This window comes from Malaclemys terrapin, chromosome 7 (assembly GCF_027887155.1).
Source record: "Malaclemys terrapin pileata isolate rMalTer1 chromosome 7, rMalTer1.hap1, whole genome shotgun sequence".
Classification (NCBI taxonomy): domain Eukaryota; kingdom Metazoa; phylum Chordata; order Testudines; family Emydidae; genus Malaclemys; species Malaclemys terrapin.
Window position 1 is genome coordinate 33,253,962 of NC_071511.1, and position 19,440 is coordinate 33,273,401.

Here is a 19,440-nt window from a genome sequence, read left to right on the forward strand (position 1 = left end):
AGCCCGGCTCCCCCCAGCCAGGGGGCAGGGGTGGGCGGCAGGGCGGGGCTGGGGGGTAAATGGGGCCGTTACTGGAAATGCGACCCACCAGGGTGGGCGCTTTAGCCCAGACACGTCTGGGGCGATGGGGGGAGGGGCTCTGATATTGGGGCTGGGGGTACATGGGGGTGAGGAGTCGGGGGTAGATGGGGAGAATGGGAGGGGGCTAAATGGAGGGGATGGGGAAAGAGTGGGGGTAGCTGGGGGTAGTGAGGGGGGACGGGAAGAGTGGGGGATTGATGGTGTGGGGGTGGTGCAGATGGGGGCAGCCTGGGAGGTGGACAGCAGTTGCCCCCCCAACACCCAGGGATTCACAGTTGAGGGACACCGTTTTTGTAGGGGCGGGAGAAGTGGTAAATAGATCTGAGATCGATTAAAAAGTTCCCACTGCACCCCTATGCCCCTTCTCTGGACACCCCCCCAAATATCTGCCCCCCCACACACACCATTACTTCCCTGAGGAACTGGGTTATCTCAGTCCTGGGCAGGAGGGGGGGGGCGAGGCAGGGGAGGGAGGTGACACAGTATGGGGAGGGAGAGGATCACAACTGGGGGTCACAACTAAGACCAGACTGGAGACGGACCCTTCCCCTCCCCACAACTTCCCCAGCCCAACCCCTCTGCCCCTCCCCCACTGAACTGCTCCCACCCCCCTGCTCACATAGCTGCCCGCAGGCTCAGCGGGTATAAATACCCAGTAAGCTGAGCTGGGTCCTGGCATCGGAGCCGCCTGCGCTCCGGGGTGGAAAATTCACCACCCCAAATTTAGAAACGGCTGGACAGGCCCAGAGAGCAGCCAGCTCCCCCCAGCCCCGGGCAGGGGCCTCCTGCCACATGCGCCCTCCTGCAAAAGTGCACACGCCAGCACAGGCATTGGCACAAGGATCCCTGCCTGGCAGGGTCACACACATGCAAGCCACATGGACATAGGCCTCCCCCCTGGTTCCCTTGTGACTACTCACGCACAGCCATAGGCGGGTGCACAAGCCTGTGGCCACACATCTGCCTGTCACTTGTGTGTGTGTCACGTGTGGCAGGGTGTCTGGATAGCCACAGGCAGTTGATGGTGAGCTCATGTGCACCGTGTGCAACCACACACATGTCACATGTTGCTTGTCAGTGAGCCACAGTCCTGGACTCCTGCCATGCTCCAAACACAGGTCTGGATCAGGATGAGCGCTTTCCCCACTCCCCACCCACAGGGGTTGATGTGACCATTCCAAAGTGTGTGTGTGTGTGGGGGGGGGCAATGTGTCCCCACTGCCCCATACAAAACCAGCTGCCTCTGAGTCAGCGGCTGAATCACCAGCCCCCATCTCATTGTTAACTCAGCAGAATCTGCATCTGAACCAGGGTGTCACATCTTGGTCCTCACTCCTGTCCCACAGCCCCCTGCTACCCCAGCCCCGGGCCTTTCCCCCCAGCCCTGCCAGTGCCCCTCAATCCTGATCCACAGCCCTCTGCCAGTCCAGCCTTGGGCCTTCCCCCAAGCCCTGCTGGTGCCCCTCACTCCTGTCCGGCAGCCCTAGGGATGCACTCCCAAGCCCTTTCCATTGTGGTTTCTCTTGCCAAACACTGAGCAATCCTGTCTCAGGGCTGGGCTTCTATAGCCATGCCCACCCCAGCTGGGAAGGGAGGGTGAGAGGGGATGGGCTGTCAGCTTGGGAAGAACTAGCAGCCCCTTCCCAGTCTGCCTCTACCTCCCCCACCCCATTCCAGTGTAGGGGGCACAAACCTGGGGGCTGACAGCAGAGCAGGGATTGGCAGCTGTAGAACACACTGGTGAACACTAGGGGGGACAGGAGTCAGGGCAGAGGAACAGACTGGTATTTGCCATGCACTGTGTGCCCCAAGGGCACTCAGCCATGGGAGTCCTGGAGCCTGCGGAGGCCTCTGCACTCATTTGGGGCAAAAAAAATAAGCAAAATGGGAATAGAAACCCTGACCCCCCACTGCGCTCCCAGAGGTGAGACTAGAACCCAGGAGTCCTGGCTCCTAGCCCACCCACTAAATCCCATGCTGCTCCCAGAACTGTAGAGTTGGTATAATTTAGACCACTCAGCTGCCCCCCCAGCTGGGAGAAGGTTGGGATAGGATGTATTGTCCAGCCAGGCCCAGGCCCTGCTGTGAGGCCCAGTCCCACCCCGGAGTGGGATGGGGAGGGGCTAAGGGTAACAGGCCCACAGAATTGCCCCTCCCCTCCCAGGCCTGCAGGGGGCTTCCTGCCAGAGTTGCTGAGTGAGAATAGGAGGAAGTGGGGCCGGCAAGGCCATTGTGTGTGGGGATCCTGCGGACCAGAGCTGGACATAGTGTGGGATCTGGGGGTTCAGGGACGCCAGTGTCCCCTTGATCGGCCTGGGGAAGATGGACACCAAAACTGGTGGGGACTGGAGGGATAGGATCTCCCCCCCACATCCTGCTAATGGAGCCATGAGACCATCTCCCTGGGGGCTGAAATTCAGACCCATGGCCCCGCCTGCTGGCCATGAACCATCTCTGCAAGAATTCTCGCAGCCAGTTTTTGCCAGGGCTCAGCCTCTTGGCTTAGCAGTTCTTAGCCCCGGCACCTCTGGGCTTGGCTGTTCCTAGCCCCAGCACCTCTGGGCTTGACATGTCAGTTATGAAAATAAAAAGATTGCTTGAGCCCTAGCATCTCTTTCATTACAAATGAAGCAGTGCACAGAGCCCCCTAGGTTCAACACCCCTGCCCCTTCTGTTCCCAAGCAGGTGGGGCAGGAGCAACCGCTAGTTTTTTGGGGGGAAAACACGGTGTCACCAACCCTGAACATTCAAACACCACAAGATCAGCCCCAAAATCACACTGTGACAAGGAAAGATTAAACCATGGTTTGGAGTCTTTCTCCCCATGTTCCCCCCACACTGCTGGGACCCCTCTCCTTGGGCTGCTTGCCCTATGCCACCTTCCTCCCCCACTGCCAGGACCCCTCCATGACCTCCCCTTGCCCTGTGCTCCCCCCGCCACCCTCCTCCCCAGCTGCTGGGATCTGTCCTCCATCCCCCTCCCCTCCTGCAGTCTCCAATGGGCCCAGTTGGCAATTGAAACAGGGAGCAGGTAACTCTTGGTCATGTCAGTTACCCTGTGGGGCCAGTGAGAGTGGGGGGACAAAACTAGAACTCCAGTGGGTCCGACACAAACACTGCAGTTATTTTCCCAAGTCCTGACCCCCACTCCTAGGTATTGGAATAATACACGGCCAAGTCAATTTCTGAGGATTTATTTCACAGCTCTGGTGGGGTTCGAGCCCCGACATGCTGTATATATTACATTTCACCTCTCCCACTTCAGGAGGTTTTCCCCCTATGTGTCAAATTTTTTTAAATTTTATTTTTTTAAATATCTTAAAAGTGGCCATTTTTGGCTCATGGCTGAGGCACTAAAAACTGCTAACATGATCCTACCCGCAGCAATGCCAGAAAATGCACTGCTCCAGCCTCTCCCCACATGGGGCACTATAGGGAGTGGGGCAGATGTGCTGGCTGTAGAGGGAGTTCCCAGATACTGTAGCCCTGGCCTCTCCCAGCATGGGGCATTATAGGGAGCAGGGCAGGCATGCTGGCTGTAGAGGGAGCTCCCAGATACTGTAGCCCTGGCCTCTCCCAGCATGGGGCACTATAGGGAGCGGGGCAGGAGCCCTGGCTGCAGGGGGAGAGCCAGGCTACTCCAGCCCTGGCCTCTCCCAACAGGGGGCGCTGTAGGGAGCTCCCAGCTACACATGCTACTACTCCAAACGGGGTGAGGCTATGGTGGCTGCAGGATTCAGATGGTGATGTGGAAGGAGTCCTGCAGCCACTGGTCACGGGAGTTCTGGGGCTGAGGCAAGCTGAGCCGGCCCAGCAGTGGGGTCTCCTTGCGCACGTCAGCACCCGGCGGCTCCACCTCAAACTCATCGTCCTCATCAGAGAAGCCATTCTCAGCGGTGTAGGAGCCCTCGGAGTGCAGGGACGATGACATGTCCTGGAACAGCCCCTTGTACTCCTGGATCGATTCGTACAGCGACCACAGCTGGCACAGCAGGGACATGTCCAGCTGGCGCAGGCCCACCTAGGGGGAGAGGGACCGGGAGGGTCTGTCACAGTTGGGTCTATTCCCCCATATGGCTCCCTGGTACCCCTCATCCCAACCCGCAGCCCCACTGCTCAGCCTCAATCCACACCTCGGCCACTTGCTATTCCACCCCACCAACAGTGTGGCTGTCTCTGCTGCCCCCGCTGGGAGGGATGAGACCTGCGCTGTGTGTGTGTTCTCATACTTATAGACACTCAAAGCATGTATGCACGTATTTAATGTGTGTCAATGCCTGTACACACAGATATCACCACACATGCTTATTCTATGAACACAGTGCACATTCACAGCAGCATGGCAGTGTGGGCGTGCATGCGATTTCATCTGTGTTTGTACAGTGCCTAGTGCAATGGGGGCCTGCTCCATGACAAGGGCTCCTAGATGCTACTACCCTTCCTCTTCTTCCTTCTTGCTACTTCCCTATTTGGGGTCGGTGACCTTTACAGCCTTCTTCTTCCAAACCCCATGATCAGACATCTGGCTGTTGTGCAGACTGGTCTCTCTAATTTCTGCTTATATCTGGTCCATGTCATAAGAACATAATGGTCCATCTAGCCTAGTATATCCTGTCTTCTGACGATGGCTGGTGCCAGATGTTTCAGATGGAATAAACAGAACAGGGCAATTACAGAGTGATCCATCCCCTGTCATCCAGTTCCAGCTTCTGACTGCCAGAGTGAGGGGTTGCATCCCTGACCATCTTGGCTAATAGCCATTTTGATGGACCTATCCTCCTTGAATGTATCTGATGTCCCAAGTCTTTGGCTCCCTTCTGAGTCATCTTCTATTCACAATCATTGCAAGGGCCGTCCTACCAATATACCTCTGGGGTGCCCGTTGGACATGTCTATGCCAATGCAGCCTGGACTCCCTCAACTTGTCTTCAATGGGGCAACCCCCATTAGGCCCCTCACAACCTCATTTCTACCTCATATTACTTCTATTAATTATACAGAGATATATAGATTTCAAGGCCAGAAGGGACCATTAGATCATCTGGCCTGACCTCCTGTATAGCACAGGCCAGAGAATGTCCCCTATATGTACAGAACACACTTTATACACAGCATGGACATTCATACAGAAACACGTGCATTTGTGCCCAGACCCAACACAATGCTACACATACAGGTACACAAACATGCACCTGTGTGCACCGCCCACATGCTAGGTATTTACAATACACAATACATGCTCCCTTCTATACACACAGGCACCAACACAAAGTTACACATGCACATGGACACAAACACAACCAAAGACACTTTGACCCCGGTGCCAATCACATTCAGTCATGCCAACCCCAAGCAGTTGAAAAATTGTAAGCCAGACACCCCCTGCCCCTGAATATATAATCGTGGGTCCTATTTCTTTGCCTGCTGCCTTGGAACCTGGGGGTGGGGGGACAGCTGTAGCTTGGCCACATTCTCCAGCTTTTCCCCCGGAAAGGAGAGCTAGACACTAGCTAGTGTTGTTGTTTGTCAGGGTGCAACCGTGTCAGTTGGGGCGTGTGTGTGTGATTTTACACCCATAGAGCTATAGGAGGACAATACCTAGCGTGGCTACAGTTATACTGGGATAAAGGTGCCTTAGCCTAGTTTTGTTTAGTCTCCTTCTCAATCAGGAATAGCTATCCTGGGATTAGCACCTTTATCCCATTATAGCTGCATCCACACTAGCAGGCATTGCTGTACTTTAGCCCAGAGCTTTTTGAGCAGGACAGCTTGGGGTGTGGACAAGGGCTAATCAAGGAGAGCTGACAACTCTCCCACAATTCCCTGCCTGGGGCTTCAGAGCAACACCAAAAATGGTGAGACTCGTGAGACGCGGCGAAATCCCCCAGCCCTGCCAAGGTCCCAAGCTCTGGGAGGCAAGTCTCCCCGTCCCCCCAAACACATATACACACTGCCTGCTGCCCCAGGAACCCCAGCAGGCCCACCCCGGCTAAGGGGAGCATCGGAGGCAGGGGGAATGTCGTGGGAGAGCAGAGGGGATGTGCCACATGGGGGAGGCTGTGCTATGGGGGGCAGGGGCACGGTTACCATCTCCTTGCGCAGCATGGCCAGCGCTGAGTCCAGGTTGGCCGGTTTGCTCCTCAGCAGCTTCTCAGAGGCCGCCCGTGACTTGCTCAGGTCGTCCTGGATCCGTGTCTTCTTGCTGTACACTTTCTCAATCTCACGCCACGAGCCGCCACTGGAGTTGAGGATCCCGCTGAGGCCCTTGGGAAGTGGGGGGAGACCTTCGATGGAGCAGACATTGCCCCCCAGGCAGTCCTGGGGTGGCTGGAGGCCGTTCATTGTGGACAGGAGATGGGGAAGGAAAGAAAGAGCTTCTAGGGAGATAAGCCCAGCCAATGGCAGACGTGCGTCTGGGCCACTCTGGGTTATACAGGAATCTCCCTTTCTGTCCCCTTCCAAAGCCTGACTCTCTGGGGTTGGGGACAGGGCTCTTTACTAGGCTCCCAAGCAATGTCTATGGGGGACAGCCAGAACCGAGCTAACTATGCCCTAATAGGACTGTCCTGGATGCCAGCAGCCCCTGCCAGGGGCCGTATGCCCTCGGGAATGTGGCTGTCCCCTGCAGCTTTCTAACGGGCCGATTGCCCCTCTTGTCAGCCAGCGCCTGCAGCGCCCTGGCTAGTGCAGACCCAGGCTGTTTAGCAGCTCAGGGCGGGGGGGTTCATGCTGGCCTCACTCCCCCACCCTGGGGGCTAGGAAAGGGCCGGGCGGATCATTCCAAGCCCCTGCTCAACACCCGTGGCTAACCCAGGATCTCAGGGCAGCTCATCCTCAAGTCTCCTGCCCCTGCGGCGCAGGCGCCTCCCGCTGCCATCCGCGCTCCTCCGCTTCCCAGCTCGCTTTTTTCCTTTCTATTTTTCCATCTGGTGTTTCTTCCTGCTCCCTTTGTTCCGCGGGCTCCCGGCCCCGAACCCCCCTCTGCGGAGCCGGGGGGGGGGCGGGGTGGATGGAGGGACAGAGAAAGACTTCTCAGGCGGAGGAGTGCAGATGCTGGCCAGCCACACTCCCAACGGCCCGGGGAGGTCGGAATCCGGATCTCCACCCAGGTCCTGCAGCACTTCGAACAGAGACAGACCGACAGAGGGGGCGTGGCAGCCTGACAGCAGCTGATGGGCTCCCTAATCCGTGCCCCCGAGCCGGCTCGCCCTGCGCCGGTCTCCCTTTGTTTGCTCTGCCTGCCGCTACCACACCCCACCTGGTCCCTTCCAGACCCCCCCTTCCCAAAAGGGGGCAGGCTGTCGCGCGCTTAAAGGGGCAACAGCAGCTGGAGCACAAGGAGACCCCTTCCTGAGGGCAAACAGGGCCCTGGCTCCTCCGAGGGCGGGGGCGACAGGACTATGCGATCAGATCCCCCCCCCCTGCCTCCGCCAATAGGCGCTTTCCAGGGCTGCGGTGGGGCCCATCGTCAGGGAAGGCCGGCCCTGGGATGCTAATCCTCTGGCCAGACGCCTGGGGGGTAGGGTGGGGAAAGCCGCTTAGCTGGAGAAAAACAGCGGCCTCTGCTAGCAGCAGGGCTGGGGGGAAGGGGCAGATCGGACGTGTCCCAAACCAAAAAGCCGATTCCTCCCCAGCTCAGATGCTTGGGCCCATCCAGCCTGCTACCCCGCCCCCGGGCATCTAGGCTCCAACACCCCCCTCCCCCACCCACATCCAACTGACAGCCAGGAGTCCTGGGTTCTATTCCTAACCCTGGAAGGGAACTCGGGGGTGAGATCAGGGGCAGTGATGGGGGTCAGAACTCCTGGGTTCTATCCCTGGCTCTGGCACTGACATGCAGTGTGACTTTGGTCAAGGCCCTTCGTTTCTTGGTCCGTTTCCCAGGTCATAATCCTTCCTTTGGTTGTTTCGACTGTAACCTCTTGGGAAGCAGGATTGTCTTTCACTGTGTGTCTGTACAGTGCCCAGCCCACAGGGGTGCACAATCTCAGCTTGGGCAGCACTCAGGCCAATGGGGGGCCCCGCCTCTCTCAATGGTGGTCTGGGCAGCACCTGGCCTGAAGGGGGCCCCCCTACTCTCAGTCAGAATCTGGGTAGCGCCTGGCCTGAAGTGGGGCTCCCCTGCTCTCAGTCGGGGTCTGGGCAGCGCTCAGCCACACCTGAGTGGCACTGTGACCCTGTGCACCAGATGGCAACTGCTGGAGCAAAGCAGGGAGCCGAGTCCAGCTGTGAGATGGGAGCCATAGGCGCCAACTTTCTCTGGCACACTGTGGGTGCCCATGCCCCCCCCCCCCGACTCCACCCTTTCCCCTCCCCTGGCCCCGCCCCCATCCCCCAAAGTTCCTGCCCTAACTCCGCCCCCTCCCTACCCCTATTGTAGTGATTCTCACACTTTTGTACTGGTGACCCTTTTCACATAGCAAGCCTCTGAGTGTGCCCCCCCGCATATAAATTACAAACACTTTTTAATATATTTAACACCATTATAAATTCTGGAGGCAAAGCGGGGTTTGTGGTGGAGGCTGACAGCTTGCGACCCCCCACATAATAGTCTCATGACCCCCTGAGGGCTCCCGACCCCCAGTTTGAGAACCCCTACCCTATTGGATCCCTTCCCCAAATCCCCACTCCAGCCCCGCCTCTTCCCCCAGCCCTGCCGTGTTCCCCCTCCTCCCCTTTCCCTCCCTGTCCCAGAAACAGCTGTTTCACGGCACAAGTGCTGGGAGGGAGGGGGGAGAAGCAGGACACGGCGGCGCGCTCGTAAGCTGGAGGTAAGCTGGAGCGGGGGGTGGAGGGCAGGGCTCTGCCGGTGGGTGCTAAGCAGCCACCAATTTTTTTCTGTCGGTGCCTATGATGGGAGCCACCGTTGCAGTGCAGTGAGGCCATGAGGCCACTCATCTGGCTTTGAACTGGGCAGTCCCCTTTTTGGGCAGCTTGTCCCCATCCAGTACTGAGATAAAACTAGACACAGTTGTATTCAGTATTGGATGGGGGATGCCTTTTGAACAGTGTGCCACTCTGCCCCTGACCTTGCATATGCAGTGTGTGAGAGATCTGGCCGACGGGGTGGGGGTCCCACGTTATTCCAGGTATTCTGCAGGGCAAACTCACTCTCCAACCCACCCCCCACCTCCTCCACACTGGGCTGGAATGAGGATTGTAGTGCTGGGGAGACGGTGTATATATGTAATGGTGAGTCACAAAACAATTCAGAAGGAAGCTGGTGGGTCACCTTAGTAACCAGACTGGGAATCTGCACTAAGGAATCACAAAGAGCAGAGAAAACACTGGTTGAACAGTGTGTTCCCATTTTACTGTGACGTTGGGTTAGATAATTTCACAATCAGATCTTAGTCAATTTCAATGTCTACATCTCAGGCCACAGGTCAAGATGTATGGCCTGGGGGTAACACACTGGGCATAACAATGGCCTGACCTGAAATCCCTTCTGCCTGGTACTGAGATGCAGCAGCCTCTGGGGTGGGGGCTGTTTATATAGGGGTCGCTTGCCTGGTGCTGAGAAGTGGCTGATTCTAGGGTGGGGCGGAAAGGATGTTTACACAGAAGTCTCTCTCCCAGTACTGAGGTGCAGCTGCCTCACTCATTGCTTAAAACCACCAACAGGAAGCGAAGGAGGATTTCAGTGCAAGGAAGAACGTAGGGACTTGGGTGTGGATGCTGCGACTGTTGGTGAAACTCCAGTGGGCTATTTAGTGATCACTGCCGAAGGGGAGCGTGCCCCACTGAGGCCCCTCTTCACTCTCTGCAGCAAAGCATCCCCTAGTACCATGCTAGGGCATTTGGACCAGTTCTGGCTACAGTTGGAGAGTGCCCCCTACTGAGCCCCCATAGCAACCCCCTAGTGGTGAGCTGGGGCACTGGAGCCAGGTACTGTCTGCTGCAGTCAGGAATCCCCCGCTCCTCTCCCCCAGCATCCAGCTGGCCAGGAGTTCCATTGGGGGGTGGACAGGGCATGACAGGCAGGAAGCCCAGCCCAGTGGTATCCTGGCTGCATAGCTGTTGTCTCAATATTACAATAGGCCTGGCAGATGCCTGCTCCATGGCTCCTGCCACAGCTGCCTGGGTGAGACCAAGAGACAATGGAACAAAGGAGAACTGGGCTGGCCCCATATGCTCCACCTGCCCCAGATCAGACTCATGGCCCATCCAGCATAGAATCCCCCCTCTCCAGGTCAGATCCAGCCCGGCATCTCCGTGCATCTGATGCTTTGGGTCACCCCTATCCCAAATTATCAGATTGAGTCTTTCACAAGATTTTGGACCTTTTATCGGAAGCTACAGACAAAGAACAGGATATTTGTCCAGCCAAAGGGGGCTGGCAAAACAGAGTCTCTGGGGGGACGTCCTCACCCCCTCCCGGCCTGGCTGTGCCAGGTGTAGTCAGTGTTCTGGGGCCTGGCCACTGCCCCTGAGGAGGCCGGGGTCGACATGAGCGACTCACTGTGGGGTCAGTTCCTTGAGGCATTTCAAGGACTCAGCACAGGAGCGGATGAGGCTGCATAGTTGGAGGCTGAGCTCGATGGAGGCGCTGTGCTGGAGCTCCTGGCTGGCCCAGCCCAGCTTCTGGAGGATGGCATCCTCTGCTGCAGCCAGGGGGCTAGCAGGCAGGGCAGGTGTTGGGGCAGACCGGGCCTGCGGTATGGCGGCCGCAGTGGCGGCAGCTCGGAGTCCTGAGGCCGCCCCCTCACAGTGTTCTGGGCGCGGCACATGGGGCTGCTGGGTGGCTGGGAGGTACCCAAGGGGCGTGGCCTCCTCTGAGGTGGAGGCCAGCTGGTGCTCACGGACCTGGGACAGGGCAGCCTGGGCATTCAGCGCTGGAAAGAGAGAGAGGACAGATTGGGTCAGAGCTGCAAGTCCCAGAGCTGCTTCCAGGGTCAGCAGTGTGCAACGCAGGACGCAGCCACAGCCTCACAGCTGAACTGAGGGAGGGCAGGCAATGAAGCACTGCCTTGGGAGCCAGGCCTCCTGAGTTCTATTCCCAGCACTGCCACTGACCTTGGGCAAGTCCCTTCCCCTCTTGGTGCCAGTTTCTGCTCAGAGTGTGAGCTCTTTGGGGCAGGGACCTTCTGGATGCCATAGGTTCTATGCAGTGACCAGCACTAGATCAGAGCTGGTCCCCCTAGAGGGGAAAGGCCCCATGTCCCATTCCGTGGCCCCTGAGCCAGCCAATCCCCCCATTATTCCCATGCCACTCGAACACCTCCCTGGTAGACAGCACGTCGCTGGGAAAGGCCGTACCCGGGTTGTCTTTGTCGATGTCAGAGTTGAGCTCCTGGCAGGCCACGCAGTAAAGTTTCCTCTGCTTGTCTTGGAGCAAGATGGTCTGTAAGGGAGAGACAGCCTGGTGTGGGACTTCAGGGCAGAGCAATGCAAGAGGGGGTTGTCCCAAGATGGGGGGGCAGTGAAACCAGAGCTGCTCCCCAGCTCTAACTCAAAGGCAGACTAGAACCACCCTCAGGCCTCTGATGAGGGAGAGGGAGCAAAAGGAAGGGAAGGAAAGAGAGCGGGTGAGGCCAGGAATTATCGCCCAGAGGGCTGGGAGCCCCATTGCATGGGAGGGACTAGACTGCATGGCCCTGGGGTGGAGCAGCTTCCCCTACAGCCTATCCTGGTCTGGGGCGGGAACACAATGTAGTAGGGTGGGTGGGTGGAATAGTCCACATGGGAAGGGGAGTATACCATGCTGTGGGGGTGGAGGGAACTCTCCCCCTCACCGCTGGGTGATGGAAGCTCCCACTCACACTAGGCACTGAGGTTCATTCAACTCAGTATGCCTCCCTTTCCCCCCAGTCAGATCCATGGGCCCACTTAGCCTAGTATCCCACCCTTCCCACCTCCCAGATCAGACCAATGGGGCCACCCAGACCAGTATCCCTCCCCTCCCCCGTGGATCAGACCCACAGGCCTATCCATATGACAGGGCTGGCCCCAGCCTGCTCCCTACTGGATCCCAGGCTAGAAGAGATGGAGCTGGCCTAGGACATTCCCTGCAGAGCTAGTGATGGATAGCTGGGGGCCCCTACACTGCCCTCTGCTCCTGCTTGGAGCACAGTGTCCTCTATTAGGCTTCCCACACAAGCGACAGGTCGTACCCCACACTCTTCACAGCACTCCCCCAGCATGCGGTACCCCTTGAGCAGGTAGTTGCCCATCACTCTGCTGATCTTATCCTGCCGCTCCCTCCGTGCCTGGATCACCTTCAGCTCTGCCTCTGAAGGTGGCTCCCAGTTCCCATCATCGTTGCCTGAGGGGGGAGATGGGAAGTTGATAGAGCCATCGCACAGCATCCCTGCAAGCTGTCAGAGCAAGGACCCCATACCTGACACTGAGATGCAGTCACCTGTGGGATGGGGCCCAGGAGATGTTTGTACAGGGCTCCCTCACCCAGCACCATGCCAATCTGCAGTGATACCAGCTGTGCCCATCTAGAAGGGGCAGTGCCACTGCGCCCATGAGAGGCTGATCTGGCTGAAGCAGTTAAATAGGGTCTGTGTTGCCCCCTTCCCTCCGCTGCCAGATGCCACCAGCTCTAGCACTGCTTAGGGAGCCAGCTCCCACCGCAACCAGCCCCCTGACAAACAGTCCCTCCCCGCAGCCCCTATGTCCCAAACACCCCAACCCCATCGTCACCTCTTGCAGGGCTGCCCCTTCCTCTGCTTCCCCAGCCCCCACTCCTGCTCCCAGCTCAAGGCTCAGCTGCCCTTCCTGCTCCCCTCCCTAAATCCATCCCCTGCTCAGGGCACCCCCCAAGGGATCCTCTCCCGCTCCTGCCCCGCCCCCAGGCGGTACCTGCCGCGTTCAGGGCCATGCTACTCGCTCGGGACACCCTTGCTGCTGCGCCGCTCCCGTCCCAGCCCCTTCCCCCTCCGACCGGAAGCCCCTCCATGTAGGGCACTCGGACTCAGTGCCGCGACGGAAGTGACGTTGTGCGAAGCCGGGAACAGGGAGCCCCGGCCCGGAAGCCAGGCGCAGACCCCGCCTCTCCGGCCGGAGGGGACCCGCCTCCTGGCTTCCGTCCCACCCCTGCCGCGGGAGATCGGGCCCTGTGGCGGCCTCGCTCCTCCCCTCCCAGCCGCGGGAAATGCGAGCTCCAGGGACACCCCCACCTCGGGGCCTGCTGCCCTCACAGACCAACGGGAGCCCGGACGCCTGGGTTCCATCCCCCGTCTCCACCCCTCGGGTTACCTGCGGCTGGGGCCGGTTCGCTGCCCCCTGCCCCCCATAACGGCACGTCCAGGAGGCAACCTCACAGCCCCCGCGGCTCACCTGGCACCAGGGTGCAGGGCCCACCAACCCCTGCTCGAGCTGGCCCGGCTCCCCGCCGGTGTTGGTATCAGCCAGTTTCTAATCGCTGGTGTGACAAGCGGGGCGAGAGGAGCGCTCATTTAGTGAGAACGAACTGAAACAAGACAAGGGACCCGAAGAAAAACAATTCTTTATTCGCCTCTACACCGATGCTAGGAGCCTGGGTAATAAACAAGAGGAATTGCAGTTTATTGAGCAATGAGTAATAATTTGCCCCAGTAGGTATTTCTGAAACCCGCTGAGATGATTTGCGTGATCGGAATGTTAAAAATCTCTGTTCGTAACCTATTTAGGAAGGGTCAGGTGGATGACAGGGGAGCAGCACTCTCAAAAATGGCGTGATCTACTCCCGAGTCACTGACAGCATGGAAGCAAGAGACCATGAATGCCCACGGATCAACATCCTAACTGATAAAGCACAAGTGGGCCACTACTTGGCATCTTCTACAGACCACCATATTGCATCTGCAAATTTAGCCGTTTCACTGCTCACCCCCCACTTCCTGATCATTAACTATATCGAACACTGACCTGGTGGGCTCTGCTCTGAATCTTTCACCATGATGAAAGCAGACCATGTATTTAACGCTACCCATTGTTTCCTGTGTCCTAGCAAGTTTCTGGTAGATGGCAAAAGTTTCTCTCTCTCCCCTCCCCACTTCTTTCCTCACTCTTGGGAGGGACTCTGCTAGGGCCTTTGTGAGTTCAGATGAATGCTAGGAGCCAATTCTCCTTCACTGACATTTAGTTTGGAGACATGCTCCAAGATGTCTAATACACGAGCTCAGCCTGACTTTCCTGGTCAGTTAGAGCTCTTCCTACCACCAGTGTTGAGGGCTTTGTTGATTGTGTTTCTTCCAAACAGTTTAGTGAGGAATGAAGTAAGATTTTCTGGAGCTTTTTTAAATAGGCACAAAATTTGTTACCATCCCATAGAGCAGCTGTTTATGAGGTGCTCCCAAGAATATCTCATCTACTTCTTTCTTGTTAACTCTTGGATGTCTTGCTGACTTCTTGCTATCAAATTGGTTCCAGCACTGCATCTTCTGACACTTCAGTCCCTGGTAGCACCATATCTTTGTTACCACAGAAGAGCAGGTATCTCTCAGCATCCTCTGTGCAGAGGGCTGAGGGAAAGGAACATAGCATGTCAGCAATGTCCTTATCCTCCTTGACTGCCCCCACATCAATTTAGGTGGTTCATAGGGAGAACCTCCAGCCACTGCTGTGGAGTCACTGTCATGCCTTCACAATGCTGTTTGGTAACAAAAAGTGTAATGAAGAAAACCAGCAAAGTTGGCAGTGTACTGCAGCAGGACTAGAAAGCTCCCCCACCTTGCCTGCCCCTTGCTTCCCAACATACAAGCTGGGCCTAGGGTTTTCAAAGCCACCACTGGCATTTAGGCACCACATCCCCTTTGTAAGGCCATTTTATGATAGTCTAGTTCCACCTGCATAGCACCCACCTAGTATCTCCTGCAGAGGTCCTTGAATTCAGATCATCCCTTGGGCTGAGCCAGAGTGCTGCCTCTCGAGAGACAACCCATCTGGACTAAAAGACTCCAAGGAATGGAGAATCTTCCCTCCCCCTCTGCAGGTCAATTGTTCCACTGGGGGAATTCTCTCCCTGGGAAATACTTGCCCCTTATTGCCAGTGTTAATTTGTGTGGCATCAGTTCCCAGCCCTGCTGGGCATTTGTCTGGGAGATTCCCACACCCTTGACTGTCAGAAATCTCCCACTATAGAGACTGACAGACTGGGATCAAATCACCCCAGTTAACCTTGGCATCACTGAGTTAAATGGGCTGAGCTTCTCAAGGCATGTTTCCCCACCCTGCAAACATCCTCATGCCTCTGTCCTGAGCCCTTTCCAATCCCTGGCCTGGATATGCTGTCCCATTGGCAGTCTTACCTATGCCATACAGAGGGGTAACACCACTCTCTCATGGGCACCCAAATCCCTTTGGCAGCTTTGAAACTCATCTACACAAGGAGTGAATAAGGACTGGGAATGGCTGAGCCATTACAAACATTGAATCTATCTCCCCTTGTAAGTATTCTCACCCTTCTTAGCAAACTGTCTGTACTGAGCTATCTTGATTATCACTTCTAAAGTTTTTTTTCCTCTTACTTAATTGGCCTCTCAAAGTTGGTAAGACAACTCCCACCTGTTCATGCTCTCTGTATGTGTGTATATATATCTCCTTAATATATGTTTCACTCTATACGCATCCGAAGAAGTGGGCTGTAGCCCACGAAAGCTTATGCTCTAATAAATTTGTTAGTCTCTAAGGTGCCACAAGTACTCCTGTTCTTTCTGCTCAAGAGAGTCAGGCTGGAGATTGACACATATCATGGCTTGAGATTTACGTTCAACCTACAGACAGAGTGAGATTTTAGGAGGGCAGGGGAGTTTGTGCTGGGTCTGCCTGCTCCATGGGATGGCTCAGAGCTAAGGAAAGCTGTTGCATTGAAATGTTCTGACGTGTTTTACCAGCACTCCCCACTGTGGCAGTGCTGCAACACGAGTTTGGGCTAGCTGTCTGCTATACTTCCCAATGTTCCCACTGTGGGACAGGCCAGAAGCTGCTCATCCTGCTAAAGTTCAACCCCAAGTTCACCTTGCAAGATGCCTTTAGGAAACAGCAATGGCCTCTGAACAGAGCTCCTCCAAACAGGTGGCAGATTTGATCATCCCCCAAGCCAGACTGGAAGAGCACAGCCAATGACTGTCATCTTGAGGACTAGACTGAGAAGGGGAGTGGTTCCGGAGAGATTGTTCAGAGATACTGTAGCCCTTGATGAGCTAAGGATCACTCCCTAGAAGTGTTACAATGCAGAAATGGGGGGTTTCTTCATCACCAGAGGAAGCTAGAGTGCTGGCAAGAGATACCAGAGAACTGGGCAAGAGGGGAACCAGGACGGTTGGAAGCAGCACAGACTGGGTTAAAGGACAGAATAGAACAAGGGTGTACAGCCTAAAGCCAGAAGACACTACGGTGATCACCTGTCCGACCTGCCGCATAGCACAGAACCTCACCCCTGACTCCTGCATCCAGCCCAGCTATCAGTGTGCTTCTAAGCTAGCAACCTTCTATGGAGTAGCCACACGCTGGAGATGCTGCCAGGGGAAGGCGATGTTAGTAGCACCTCATCTGGAGGCGTCTGGCTGGCTGGGTTTTCTGGGAGCACCATCCCCATCCTTGGGAAGCCTTTGGGCTTTACTTGCGAGTGTCTCGTTTGAGCGTGAACCAAGCTCAACCCTGGGAGAAGGGGAGGAAATGCGACCGCTAGGAAGATGAGTGCAGGGGAGTAAACTAGATGACCTTCTGAGGTCTCTTCCAGTTCTATGATTCTATGTGGGATGCTGCAAACACAAGGGCCCAGATCCAGCTTCTAAGACCCTGGTTCACAAGAGCCTCCCTCTGTACAGCTGGCACGTGTGGGAATGCCATTGCAGATAACAGGAGAGAAGGGACCGTACCCATCCCCCAGCCTGCCTCCCTGTATCACATGGGCTGGAGGTTCACCTGCAGCCATTCCTGCCCCTAGCCCAGATCTGTGCTGGAGCCAGAGCACAGCCTTTAGAGACATTTGGCCTGGATGTAGCGCCCCCAAGGGATGAAGCATTCCTCCCACCGTCCCAGGGGGAGCTGCGCCGCTGGGGAATCCCCCATCCTGACAAACATTTGCCCTTCATTGCTAGTCTGAATTGACCCAGGGTGGATCCTGCCTGCTGAATCTCACTTGGCCTTTGTGAGATTTGAGTCCTTCACTCTCTGGAGTATCCTCCCGGCAAAGCAGGGACCCTCATCCTGGACTCAGCACCTTGGCACAGATGAGAGCTGGATTCGCAGATAGCTAAGATCACACCAGGGCTTGGCTGCTCTCACTTGCAGGTCACTGGCACCATGTTTACACTGGGCCTAAAAACTGGCTTCTAAACCAAATTTAGATCAAACCAGAGCAATTTAAACAAGCCCAAAAGGCTGTGTGGGGGCCGGTGTTGAGTTGCTGGATGCTTAATAGGCTGGGAGAGTTGGGCCAGGTGGCTATGAACCCTATTGCAGCATAGTCTGATGTGTGATACATTGTGGGTGCTAAGTGATGTGGCCTGTAAAGCAACAGTAGCAACATTAAATAGGTTCCCAGCTCTGTCCGGGGCACCTGGCTACAAGGCTGGGGATGGGTTCCCGTCTCTGTCCGGGGCACTTGGCTACGAGGCTGGATTCCCAACTCCATCCTGGACACCTGGCTACGAGGCCGGGGGTGCGTTCCCAGCTCTGTCCAGGGCACCTAGCTACTAGGCCAGAGGTGGGTTCCCAGTTCCATACGGGGCAGGGTTCTGTGATGTTTAATAAGTTCTCACTCCATCCAAGTGATCTGGCTAGGAGGCTGGCAATGATGGATTCTCCTGTGTGTAGCAGGTCCTGCACTCCAAGCACTGCCATGCTTTAAGGCTGTGCCTGCCCCTCCTCCACCTCCTTGCCAGCCCCATCATCCTGGGGGCCCTCCCCGCCCTCCTTAAGGGGCCAGCAGGGCTGCCAGCCATGCAGGTGGGTGCTCTGGTGTTTGATGAAATTGGAGCCATGGCTGAAGCTCTTGCCGCAGTGCTGGCAGTGGTAGGGGCGCTCGCCCGTGTGGGTGCGGCGGTGCTGGGCCAGGTGGGCGGCACGGGAGAAGGCCTTGCCACAGTCGGGGCACTGGTAGGGACGCTCGCCCGTGTGTACACGGTGGTGCTGCAGGAGGTCAGAGCTCAGCACGAAGCTGCGCCCACAGTCGGTGCAGCGGTAGGGGCGCTCGCCTGTATGGATGCGCTGGTGGCGGATCAGGTTGGAGCTCAGGCTGAAGGCCTTGCCGCACTGCTGGCACCGGTAGGGGCGCTCGCCACGGTGCGTGCGTTGGTGCTGCAGCAGGTTGGAGCCATGGCAGAAGCTCTTGCCGCACTGGGCGCAGCGGTAGGGGCGCTCCCCGGTGTGGGTGCGCTGGTGCTGCACCAGGTGGGAGCTGCGGGAGAAGGCCTTGCCACAGTCGGTGCAGCGGAAAGGCTTCTCGCCTGTGTGGGTGCGGCGGTGCGTGGCCAGGTCGGAGCTGAGCCCGAAGCGTTTGCCACAGTCGGTGCATGGGTAGGGGCGCTCACCCGTGTGGGTGCGCTGGTGTCGTGCCAGGTGGGAGCTGCGGGAGAAGGCCTTGCCGCAGGCTGGGCACTTATAGGGGCGCTCGCCGGTGTGGGTGCGCTGGTGCCGGATCAGGTAGGAGCTCTCACTGAAGCTCTTGCCGCAGTCGCCGCAGTGGAAGGGGCGTTCGCCGGAGTGGATGCGCTGGTGCTGCGCCAGATTGGAGCGGCGGCTGAAGGCCTTGCCGCAGGCCGGGCAGCAGTAGGGGCGCTCGCCAGTGTGTGTGCGCTGGTGCCGGTGCAGGTTGGAGCTCTGGTTGAAGCTCTTGCCACACTCGGTGCACTCGTACGGCTTCTCGTCGAGCCGCAGCAGCCGGCGGGCCAGACCAGGGCTCAGCTCGTAGCTGCGCCCCCCCTCAATGTAGCGGCATGGCTTCACACCCATCTGTGTCACCCGGTGCACAATGATGTCACCAAACTCCTCCAGCCCCTGCTCCAGGTCACCAGAATCATCCGGCGCCTGTGCCCCAATGCCCGGGCTCTGGCCAGCCATGTCCCATGGGGAGCCGGGCGAGACGTCGCCCTTGGAGACCCCTGGCCACATCTTGTGGGATGGCACCATCTCAGGGCCTTCCTGGTCGGAATCCTCCTCCTCTGAGAGACAGGCGGCACTGTCGTCTGCCGGAAGAGAGCAGAATGCAGGTGAGCGTTGCTCTGGGTATGGGAAGAAGAGCTCTGGGGTACGAGGGTGGGCAACAGGGCACAGATAATGCATGGCCAGAAATCAGGGCCCTGTCGCACTAAGCACTGCACAGCCTGCCCCTGCCCAAGATCATGGGAGCCTGTCACACTGTGTGCAGCAGAGGCACAGACACACACCTGACTGACATCGGGGGCCTGTCATGTTGGGTGCTGC

At 57.2% G+C, this 19,440-nt stretch overlaps 3 protein-coding genes across 4 annotated transcripts in view; all 3 read right to left on the minus strand.

Annotated features, from left to right (window-relative positions):
- Positions 1-3,259: 3,259 nt before the first annotated feature.
- On the minus strand, positions 3,260-7,462 carry FAM89B (family with sequence similarity 89 member B). Its single transcript, XM_054034405.1, has 2 exons — positions 6,169-7,462; positions 3,260-4,102 (listed from the first exon to the last, which is right to left on the minus strand). The coding sequence occupies exons 1-2, from the start codon at positions 6,421-6,423 to the stop codon at positions 3,818-3,820; spliced, it is 540 nt and encodes a 179-aa protein (XP_053890380.1). The 5' UTR covers positions 6,424-7,462; the 3' UTR covers positions 3,260-3,817.
- Positions 7,463-10,352: 2,890 nt separating this feature from the next.
- On the minus strand, positions 10,353-13,501 carry ZNRD2 (zinc ribbon domain containing 2). Of its 2 annotated transcripts, none has more exons than XM_054033565.1 (4): positions 13,369-13,501; positions 12,195-12,346; positions 11,341-11,425; positions 10,353-10,916 (listed from the first exon to the last, which is right to left on the minus strand). In XM_054033565.1, exons 2-4 carry the CDS (start codon positions 12,252-12,254, stop codon positions 10,540-10,542), a joined length of 522 nt encoding a protein of 173 aa, XP_053889540.1. In that variant the 5' UTR covers positions 12,255-12,346; positions 13,369-13,501; the 3' UTR covers positions 10,353-10,539. The 2 variants fall into 2 exon arrangements, with proteins under 2 accessions (XP_053889540.1, XP_053889539.1); XM_054033564.1 differs by lacking the exon at positions 13,369-13,501 and adding an exon at positions 12,892-13,003.
- Positions 13,502-13,519: 18 nt separating this feature from the next.
- Positions 13,520-19,440, minus strand: part of LOC128840304 (uncharacterized) — a 39,365-nt gene continuing 33,444 nt past the window's right edge. Inside the window, exon 6 of the mRNA XM_054034133.1 lies at positions 13,520-19,202. Coding sequence (XP_053890108.1) covers positions 17,863-19,202 — 1,340 coding nt within the window. The 3' untranslated portion in view covers positions 13,520-17,862. The remainder of the gene's footprint in view (positions 19,203-19,440) is intronic.